General features: G+C 36.1%; 1 protein-coding gene across 1 annotated transcript in view; it reads left to right on the forward strand.

Moving 5' to 3' along the window:
• LOC107730545 (oxysterol-binding protein-related protein 6-like) overlaps positions 1 to 5,611 on the forward strand; it is a 51,004-nt gene extending 45,393 nt beyond the window's left edge. Inside the window, exons 20-23 of the mRNA XM_016541400.1 lie at positions 2,444 to 2,594; positions 2,678 to 2,804; positions 4,356 to 4,478; positions 4,827 to 5,611. Of these exons, the coding sequence (XP_016396886.1) occupies positions 2,444 to 2,594; positions 2,678 to 2,804; positions 4,356 to 4,478; positions 4,827 to 4,938 (513 nt within the window). The 3' untranslated portion in view covers positions 4,939 to 5,611. The remainder of the gene's footprint in view (positions 1 to 2,443; positions 2,595 to 2,677; positions 2,805 to 4,355; positions 4,479 to 4,826) is intronic.
• The last annotated feature ends 5,980 nt before the right edge of the window (positions 5,612 to 11,591 follow it).

Consider the following 11,591-nt stretch of genomic DNA (forward strand, 5'->3'; position numbering starts at 1 on the left):
CATCGTCAGAATAGTCCATCTGCCATCAGTGGTTCAACCGTAACGTTATGAAGCGACGAGAATACTTTGTACGCTAAGAAAACAAAAATAACAACTTTATTCAACAACTCGTCTCCTCTGTGTCTCTCCGTATCACCGTAGCGCCATTTTGGAGAATATCTGCTGAACGCAAACTGCGTACGCTCTTCTGTGTCAGCCGCGACACAAGGATTAATCACTTACCCCCATGTCGTTCCAAACCCGTAAAAGCTTTGCTCGTCTTCAGAACACAATTTAAGATATTTTAGATGAAAACCGAGAGGCTTGTGACTGTCCCATTGACTGCCAAGTAAATTACTGTCAAGGTCCAGAAAAGTATGAAAGACATCGTCAGAATAGTCCATCTGCCATCAGTGGTTCAACCGTAACGTTATGAAGCGACGAGAATACTTTGTACGCTAAGAAAACAAAAATAACAACTTTATTCAACAACTCGTCTCCTCTGTGTCTCTCCGTATCACCGTAGCGCCATTTTGGAGAATATCTGCTGAACGCAAGCAGCATACGCTCTTCTGTGTCAGCCGTGCTGCACGGATGCGCTGTTTTTGTTCAAATCAAAGCATAAATACACGTAGAAAACATAACCTTGTGTCCATATCCCAGGGACATTTTTACCCAGAATTGGTCCTGTTATTAAAAAGTTCTCACTTTGGTTGACGTTTTCATTCAAAGTTTTAGTTGAAGAGGCAACATCTGTTACTGTCGGCATCCTCTCTGACTGGGGTGGGGGACGGAGCGGGCGCAATAATCAATCATATTTCCACATCACTTTACTAGGTGTTTTTAGGAAATATTTGCATTTATTCACATGCGATTGGATTAGCCACTCATGTGCTGAACTGTCATGATTTTGGCTAATGCATTACACTACTGAAAGATGCGCATCAGAGGGAATTTAGAAGTGGGTATACGCAATACCGTCTGATAAAGAAGTGTATATATACATTGTATACCTGCGTATACCCTGCATTACATCACTGCTTGCTGCTGACGGAGAAGGCTACACTAAACATGTGGCAAGCAGTGCAAGTGACAAACAGGAGAAAAAGCCATTACTCACCGTGATTGTTGAATGATTCTTAACGATTTAACTGTTATTTGAACTCGTGAAAAACGGAGCAAGAGAGAGAAAAGAAAAAGGAGGTGCTAATGACAAGCTGTCCAGTGGACAAAAACACTGACTGGATCTAAACCTTCAGTTGACACGAGGCTCATATCTATGTCTCTGTAGGTTAAGTGACCACACATGAAAATCTGCAACACATGATGGCAGACACACGTTTGTACAGCGTAGAGCGGCTCTTTCGCACTGTATGACGTGACCGATAGCTAGTTGTCCAGTCCTGTTCCATTTACACGGCACAGGTTTTCCAAGAATGCAGTTGTGAGTCCTGAAAATTTGTGGGTGTGAGTTTGGTAATAGAATGCTGTTGCCATTTTATTTTGCACTGGCAATAATAGTTAATAGTTTGTAGCAAATTAGCTCAAAAGGGAAATGTATTGGATTGGTCCAAATGCTACAAGTTATAGGGTTAATGCGGGGAGTTAAAAGCCTGGAAGAGAATACTAGTGTTTGTTGCACCTGTAACTCAATTGTTCTGTGCTCAGAAATTGAGCCTCTTTTTGTCTGTCGTTCTTCAGACTAAATTAATATTTATATTGAAATATGATAATATTAAGAACTTCTTGCGTTGGGGGGGGGGACACAAGTGCTTTTTTTTTTTTTTCAAAACTATGACCCCTAGCATATACTGCAAAAAAGATTGCTGAAGTCAACAGATTTTACTTATAGACCTACCTATTTTTGTCAAACAACAGCGATGCTGCCTTCTTTCTGAAGTCATTAATTACCCCCTTGTAATTTGGCTCTGAATCTCAGGCGACTGATCTCACTGCCCAGCAGATCTTTCTTATATAGTGTTAGTCAAATTATTTTCTATATAGTGAACAAGTGATAGTTAGGCGTTGGAGACATTCTTCATCTATAAAATGTTTGATTGGACAATTTCTCCTTTGTGAGTCATTGTTAAATAGAGAAAATTCAAACCCATTCAAACATGATTACAAGCAGTTGTTTAATTAGGGATGGAACTAAACTCTGTTAGACAGTGGTCCTCCAGGGACAATGTTGCCCATCCCTGCTGTAGACTAAAAGCAACAAAACTTTTAAACTTTTATTGTAAAAAGGTTTTTTAAAGGTTTTATTCTTTTATTACGCTGTTTAGGTTTACATAGTGATGGGTGTAGTGATCGTCAGGTTAATCAACTGACTTTATGCTATTAGGTTCTTAAAGACATACTCCACCAAAAAATGCATATTCTCTACTCACCTCATCACCAGATGTATAGCACTTTCATCAGACATGAAGTGTATATAACACTAATGTAATTCTCATTTGTCCAGTCGCGTTACTGGGGTGACGATAGCAACAAGAATGAAGTGCAGGGCACCGTCCTTGACCGCGCTGGCAGAGTGCTTCACCGCTTTGGGGGATCATGGCATGAAGGCATCTTCTGTGATACACTTCCCAACCCACAATGCATTTGGAAGCCCAGTAAGTGACCATGCACAAAGTAGTCTTAACCAATTTACATTTAGTTGGATGTTGAATTAGATTGTCTATATCGTAATTCACAGATCCTCAACCAGATGATTACTTTGACTACTATGGCTTCTCCCAGTATGCCAGAGAGCTCAATGACCTGACGCCTGACATAAAGGATAAGTTGCCCCCGACAGACACTCGTTTCCGTCCAGACCAAAGGTATGTGGCCAGTAATTGGAGATAAAACAAGATCTGTTTGACCATTTGCACTGTAATCTGTACTTCCAAACAGTGTTGGGAGGTTACTTTGGAAATGTAATAGGTTACAGATTACAAATGACCCTATTTAATATGTAATAAGTAGTGTAACTATTTCAATTACTTAATGTAACTGATTACATTTGATTACTTTTTGATTACTTTTCTAGTGAATGTTTTCAACTGTTTATCATTTTCAAGCATTTAAAGCAGGCAGGGTTAACCTTACAGTAGTACTCAACACTGATTACTGTCAGACAAAATTCTTCATCACTTACATTAAAATTATAAGCACAGCCACCACAAAATCAGACTTTAGCACCTCTTTTTACTTTGAGATCGCTCTGAGGTTAAATACTGATTTAAAATAACAAGATATAGTTTGAAAGCTATCATACTGTTTTTGAAGTCAAATCTTTGACAGGCAGCACTGGCATCTAACAATAACAGTTTTTTTCCAAATCAATCTTAAAAAATAAAGCATATACATAAAACCAAATGGGAAATCAAGCAGTTATTAAATAAGCATGTGTCCTAAACTCCTGAAACATTGGTGTCTCATATTTTAGAGTAGTCAATGCAATTTGGGAAAAAAATCTAATCTGTACGTGTGTGTGAAAATATGAAAATGTTAATGATTACAAAGGAGGTTACATCTGAATATGTAACTGTAATTTAATTACACATCTTTTCTCAGTAACTGTAACAGATTAGTTACATTTATTTTGTAATTAAATTACGTAATTCCGTTACATGTAACTAGTTGCTCCCCAACACTGCTTCCAAAACCTTGGTCAGAACAAAACCCATATAAATTGATATTTTTTTTTAAATAAACGAGTTAAATTGATTTCATCACTGATCCAAACTATAAGTTTGCAAGATGTACTGAACACACATGACATCTAACTACTCCTAACGTTAATGCTAAAGCATCATTGCCAGTAAATAATTTGTAAAGTTTGTGTCAGCATCACTTTTCTCTAACCTGCAATACACATTAGTACAACTGTTAATCAACTGACTTTACGCTATTAGATGCTTAGAGATACTCAACCCAGAAATGCAAATTCTCTCATCTCATCACCAGATGTATATGACTTTCATCATATGTGAAGTGTGATGTTAAGCGTGCTGTGAAATGTTTTGTAACCGTAATAATCCTCAGTTCTTACACACGTTCACGTGAACTTCTTACACATACACTTGCATTATATGGATTTACTGAGATTTTCTAAACATTTTTCTTCAGTCATTGTTTTCATCTAAAGAAAGTCAGTCTATACATCTGGGACAGCATGTGGGTGAGAAAATTAGAGAATTTTCATTTTTGGGTGGAGTAAAGTTTTACTCATTGTACTTGGTATCTCATTTCAGTTATCAAAGTTTTGTATTTTGCCATTTTGGTCAAATTTACTTGCATGTCATTGTTTTAGTGCCTAAAACATAGCTAACTCAAATACATTTTCCAGCCATCTCAATATCTTCACTTGCTATTTATTTTCCTTTCAGGCTTCTTGAAAAGGGCAAAGTGGAAGAAGCTGATAAACGCAAGGATGAAATAGAGGAGAAACAACGTGAAAGACGTAAGGCAATGACCAAGAGGGGTGAAGAGCATGTTCCACGTTTCTTTGTGTGAGTTCCAGTATTTATTCCATATTTCTGCTTCTAAAATCTGCTGGCAATCTGAAGCAATTAATTCAGATTAATTCAATTAAATTATAATCCTCAGATTAGTTAAATATGCCAGAGGACCACATATGTTAAAGGGGTCATATGATGCTGCTAAAAAGAACATTATTTTGTGTATTTGGTGTAATGAAATGTGTTTATATAATCTGCAGATAACGTATTTAAAAAAGCCATGAATGTCTGCATATTCAGAGTGAATCAACAGATGATTCATGAACTACAGTAATACCATTAAAGTGGAATTGTAAATACCTTATTTAAAACAATGTACAAATATTTGTCTTCCATCAGAAAAACCTTAGATCACGCTGGAAGAGAGGCGTGGGTGACAAATGGAATTTACTGGAAGATTCGAGAAAATCCAGGATTTGCCAGCACTGAAAATCTGGATTTGTGGTGTTGATGGAATTGAAGTCCTGCGATTTATGATATCCCAGTATTCTGTTCGCGAAACTCGTGAATTTTGGCATGTCAGTATGGTTAGTGTATGTATATAATTATATTTTATATAACGGTTGTGAATTTTAGTATAAACCATAGACTTAAAAGGCAATGTAGGAATGGAGTTTCGGTGCTTTTTAATCTAAATTGTGATATTCCTAAAGCCATACCACCCTAATTTTTAGTGATTAACACACACACACCTATTTTTAAATCATCAAAAATACTCTCCATATTATGTGTAATGAATAGATGTCTTAAAAATATTTTTCCCCCTTTTTTTTTAAAGTATTTTTTTATTGAAAGATAAGGTCTAATGTCAGGGACTTTGATATACATAATAGAATTTAGTACAGAATGTTTCCCATTTTAATAGACCTGTATGTGTAAATTATGCATGTCTATACTGTTTGCTGTAAGTTATGCTTTTTACCAGATGGATTTAATTATTTCTGCTAGAAAATCTTGCATGATCTCGCTGTATAAAATACTTTGTGCAAATTAATATAATTAAAATGACATGTTTCTTTTTGGATTTTCAACCAAATCTACTGAAAATATTTTGGTGAAAAGTGTAGTTGGGTTATGTGCAATTTCTTGTATGAATGCATTTCCAATCAGATGAGCCTTGAATAAATATTAAATTTGAACACAAGTTTGCACTTGTTTTTGCCATCTGAGGGGGAGGAGGAAGGGGAGCTCTGAAAGCATATACTGTAAGGAGGAGTGAATACAGTGGAGAGAGAGGACTAGGCCTTGGGACACTTTGTTTGTGCAGCAGTCAGCAGTGAAGCAGCTGCCACTTGTTTCAGGTTATTTTGTGAATTAAAAGGTTTTTTTTGTTTGTTTTTTTTGCCATTTCCCACCTCCTCCTTCCCCAATTCTTTGAACTTCATCAGCTATTGTAAGAAAAAAAAAAAAAGAAGTTGAGGATTTTGATTAAAAAGTTAAATTGCAGCATAGCAGTGACTAATTATGTAGTACCTTGTGTTCAACTGAGCAGCACGGGTGAACGGGACACCCCTGCAGTGCGTGGGAGCCCCAATCACAGAACATTCTAAAAGTCATTCACAAATCACACACAGTGTGGTTTTGCTTATTAAAAAAATGCAAGATGTGGCAGTAACATTAAAAAAAAAAAAAAAAAAATTTTTTGATCTTTGACTTGAGTATGTTTTTAGAATGCTCTGTCATACTCGAGACCCTGTAAAAAATGTGTGGAAAAGCATGTGAAATACTCTTAACATGGTTTAACATTCTAAAGCAACCTAGATTTTTTTTCTTCTCTCATTTCACTTATCATAAACATGATAAGTGAAATGAGAGAAGAAAAAAAATCTAGGTTGCTTTAGAATGTTAAACCATGTTAAGAGTATTTCACATGATTTATTAAACACTATACTAAAACAACGGCACCGTAATCGAAGTTGGATATTTTTTATGCTTAACGTGGCTTTAAGACCGTGATAACTTAAAATTTTGCACATTGAGTTCATATTCTGGGCTCTTGCAGAGTTTGATTTTTGATAAGCATTTACCTCCCAATGTGAAAAGTGGTGATGTGCAATTGTTGTTAAAGAGCTATTTCTTCCTGTTCTTTTCTACAATTAGTGATGCTTATGTAGGCCAGTGTTTGAACCGAGACGTGTTCTGGCCATTAGCTTACATTCATTTTATTGAGCTTGCTGTTAAACATCTGTTGTAGGCCCCAGGTCTACATATTTTATTTGTGTATTATTATTGTTGAAGGATCCTCCTGCTATTGCTGAAATAATCAAATCGAATGACTAAAATCACTATGCATATTATATGGTCTATACAATGTTATTCTGTAATAAAATAGACTCATGTATGTCAATAGCTACTGAACTTTATTTGGCTCCACTCTCCAGTCAAACCTTAACTGTAGTGCCCTCACCAGGTAAGGCATCACACATCACACCTTTTTTGCACTAATAGTTACATGGTAATAAAGCATAACAGTCATTTAACAACATAAATGGGGACAGTCATTACTAACATTCAACAATAAAAGTTCCCCATATTAAAACTGTTTCTTACATGCAAATGCAGAAAGAAGATTCTTAATGTGTTAACTTCATGTGCATAAAACTATGTTCGAACTCCTATGCACAGCAAGATTAGTTTAGAACTTCTATGAACCGTAATACTGTGTTAGAACTTCTAAGCAAATGAGGAGAATGCAAGCCCATATATACTGCAAAGCATCTTTCTCAGTCACAGACAGTTTGTGTGCTGCTCTCTATACATGTCCCGTGTATACTTCAACAGTAAGCTAAACTCCCAATCATCACAGACACAGAATGTCCATAGTTTAATAAGGGTAGAGTTAAAATATGAAATACGAAGAAAACAGAAAACAATATGAATTGACATTCACAATGTGTACACAAAAGAAATACTTCTTACAAATATTTTGCAGTCTAGATCTAACTGTTCTGCTTATGAAACAACACGAAAATAAATTGTCAGGCAAATGAAAGTGACAAGTATATCAATGGCTCTCATATGGTCCAATGAGAAAATACATCTAAGATGCACTCAAATAATACAAATTACAAATACTTCAAAATAATCAAATACAACTGAAGGTAATATGAACAATACCATTAAAACATACAGATTAAACTACAAGGATTAATTGCAGAAGGATACTGATTCACTGCTTCCTGACTCAGAGCAGCAGCATGGTTAGGGCTAGAAGGTATATACTGTACAGCTGCGACTACTGAGTATATGCACATCAATATAGAGTAATTTTTGTCACACTCTACAATAATAATTCTGTTTTTGCATTATTGTAGGGGGTAGGTTTAGGGTTGGGGTAGGTGTAGACGTTAAATAAAACACAATCTAATAGCTGTATCCCTTCTAGCCACAACCCAGCATCTTGGATGTAAATGAAATCAAGAAATAAAGCAAAACCGGGAGTGTGTTAATTCTTTGAAAGGGGTCTCGGAATATCTCTTTCAGGAGTTAAAGGATGTAAAGGCAGACATCTCTAAAATTAAAACAATGGGTCGAAGATCATCAGAAACGGAAAAGTAACACAGACGGTGGAATTTGAGGCGGTATGGACTGGCTGAACAGGAAGTCGAGGATGTTAAAGCTCGGGTGGTTTAAATTTGCAGCTCTGTCATCCCAGAAAATGAGGAGGCCCGTCAACAGCACATCGATGTCAGCCACAGGCTTGGTAGGAAGAATGCGGAGAAGACTCGACCAGTTATCATCAGGTTCGTTGCCAAGAGATCTCATTTGGAAGAACACTAGAGGATCGGAATATTTGAAATCTAGGAAGCTGCGGTTTGGAGAGGACCTGACAACAAAAGACAAGGAGGCTCAGAACAAATTGTGGCCCCAAATCGATGCTGCAAGTAAAGAAGAAAAAAATAAGAGCTTTTTATGTGGGAGCTAAAGCAATAATTTATGGAAAAGAGGCTCGAGTGTAGTGAGCAACAGCTGTTTGCTTAAGCATTTTATCTCTATTTGAGATATTCACTCACATTAGTCTCTAAATTACATTTATTATGTCTCACGTCTCTTTGATAGATTCATTTAAATACACACTGGGTTAGTGATTTTTTAAGTTATTTGTTCATTTAGTTACGTTGTTCTTGTTCAATGTCGTTATGTTTATATTCATATAATGTGAGCGGTATTCGTGATATGTTGAAAAGAAAAGCTTTTCAGATGCAAGGCGGACTTTTGCTTTTTGCAAGAGACTCGTGCTTTGGAATCTGACTACAAATTTTGGAGAAATCAATGGGGAGACAATCCAACAAAGGTGTTGCGATATTAAGAGGAATGTTTAAGGGGAAAATACTTAAATGTACACTCATCTGGGAGATGGGTAATTTTGGTAGTTGAGACAGAAGATAATTTTGTTAATTTATGAAACATTTATGGTTATATTAACAAAACTGAGAAACAAAATTTGTTGCAGAGTTTTGAAGAGAAGGTTTCAGAAATGTTAACATTTTCTAATGCTAATTTAGTTTTGGGTGGAGACTGGAACACTGTCAGTAATGCTTTATTGGACTGTAAGAAAATTTAGTTTTTCTTTCATTAATGATGTATGTTTGCATCTTAATTGTCTTGATGAATGGAGGAATAGGAATCCTGATAAAGTTGAGTTTACATGGAGTAATGAGGATGGTTCTAAACAATCCAGAATTGATTTTTGGTTACTGTCTAAAGAATTTGCACATAAAGTTAAGAAAATGTATATAATTCCTTCCATTCTTACTGATCACAAAATGATTCATGTTGTGATTAGTTTTGATAGTTTGGCTGGAAAAAGATCAGGATTTAATTATTGGAAGTTAAATAATTCTCTCCTTGGAAATGAACAATAATTTAAAAAAAGGTTAAATATATATTATAAAGGATTCTTATAGAAAGGTAAGTGCTTCTAACGTGTATGGGAAACACTGGGAATTTATGAAGTATTTAGTAAGGAAGTTTGGTCCCACTTTATTTTAAGTGGCCTTAACTACTAGGTACAATGCACTTATTGTGTGCATACATGTTTTTACATTGTACTTATAATTTTAAAATGCCTGCATGTAATTACATCTGCAATTAATTTCTGTACCTACATTTATAATTACACTGTTGACCCATCCCTTACACCTTAACCCACCCTTAAACCTACCCAAACCACCAAACCTGTCCCTAACCTTACCCATATCCCACCTCAATAGCAGCAAAAGTGTTTTGCAATACAATATGAACACAATAAGTACATTGTACTTATTTTATGATGTAGGTACATAGTAGTTAAGGCCACTTAATATAAAGTGGGACCGGAAGTTTGCCATCAGGTTTGAAAAAGAAATGGCCAAAGCCAGAAGGGTTGAGGATTCCAAAATTAAACAACTTTTATATATGGAAAACATCATTTGTTTTAGATAGATAAAGACATGTTAGTTAAATAACAATTAGAATTTGATCAAATATTTGAGAATAAAGCTAAAGGAGATTTTGTGAGGTCACGACATAAATGGTTGGAAGGAGAAATTAACTCAAAATATTTTTTTAATTCAGCACCCTTGCTAAATATGAGCAAAGGCAGCTGTGAAAATTAATCTGCACTGTTTTATTCTTTTGATCTTTCATTAAAAAAATTCACAAAATTCTAACCTTTCATTCAAGTAAAACAATTGAAAGTGGGATCTCCTTGTGAAATAAATGCTTTCTCTAGTTTATGTTGGCCACAATTATTGGCACCCACCCACATAGCAATTTTTCTCTGGCCCAGCTCCGGCCCACACAACCAGCTTTTGCTTGGCCCACATACCGCAAGGAAAACATTGGGATTTTACTCAAAAATATTTTAAATGGATTTTAAATGTGGGTCAAGATCGGGCATACTTATGTGGCCCACATATCTATATTTGACATCTGGGCCAAATACTACATTTGACATCTGGCCCATGTCTTGTGTGCCGTCTTAAACCCGGTACCATCTCTGCCCAACCCGGGCCATGTTTGGCCCACATGCTGTATGCCAGTGCCGGATGAATGCCAGCTGTGCCAGATGCATGCCAAATCTGGGCCAAATTTGTTTGCTGACTGGGCAATTATTGCAACGTCCTTTTCCCAAGATAACAGCTCTGAGTTTTCTCCTATAATGCCTGAAGAGTTTGGAGAAGAGCTGACAAGAGATCAGAGACCATTCCTTCATACAGAATTTCTCCAGGAGCCTCATTTATACCCAGACAGCAGACAGTTTCGGCCCAGATCCGGCACACATCTGGCCCGCATGGATTTCACATGGGCCAGATGTGGGCCGGATCTGGGCCAACACTCTGTTGCTGTCTGGGTAAAATGTTGCGCAGAAACCTTGATCTTACGATCATCTCTCAAATATGCGTAGATGTGATTCATAAAATGAACGTACCTACAGAAAACGCACATATGCCTCTCTTTCAGATGTTAAATCTATGAATCGCAAATTATCTTGAACTTGCGCACAAATGAATGGCTTCAGCTCTCTGCCTTGCAAACGACTCCTAATTACCCAGCAAGCAATAGCCGTCATTTCAACGTCTCGGTTAAGTATAGACCCGATATAGTCCGGCTATGTGTAACCCACTTCTAGCCCAAATAACCTTGAATTTGGTTTCATGTCGTTTTTTGGCAAAATAACTTATGAGATGTATGTTATTCCATCATGTAAGCAAAGTCAACAGCGTTTACAAGGTGTTTGGTTTCATTTCTTTAACATGTTCAATTAACCAGACCAGCGATAAGCATAGACAAAATAGCCTTAAAATTGTTTACGTGTAATTTTCGCCCACGCAGCTTCTTATCAAATACAAGTAAACTTTTGAAACATTTAAATTAGCATTATTTTATATTTTATTACATTTTACAGCATTATTAAATATATCACTATTATGCCAAAAAGAATGCTAATTTAAATGTTTCAAAAGTTTACTTGCATTTGATAATATGATGTCATGCATCCCACAAGCTGTTAAATGTTACATTCATACACATTATATGATATTATTGATATTCGTCTGTCTTTCATTTTATAAATAAAAATGCAATTACAATTCCCAACCGCTAGATGGCAATTGTAGCCCT

Source organism: Sinocyclocheilus rhinocerous, unplaced genomic scaffold (genome assembly GCF_001515625.1).
Source record: "Sinocyclocheilus rhinocerous isolate Xijiao unplaced genomic scaffold, SAMN03320098_v1.1 scaffold3354, whole genome shotgun sequence".
NCBI classification, from domain to species: Eukaryota; Metazoa; Chordata; class Actinopteri; order Cypriniformes; family Cyprinidae; genus Sinocyclocheilus; species Sinocyclocheilus rhinocerous.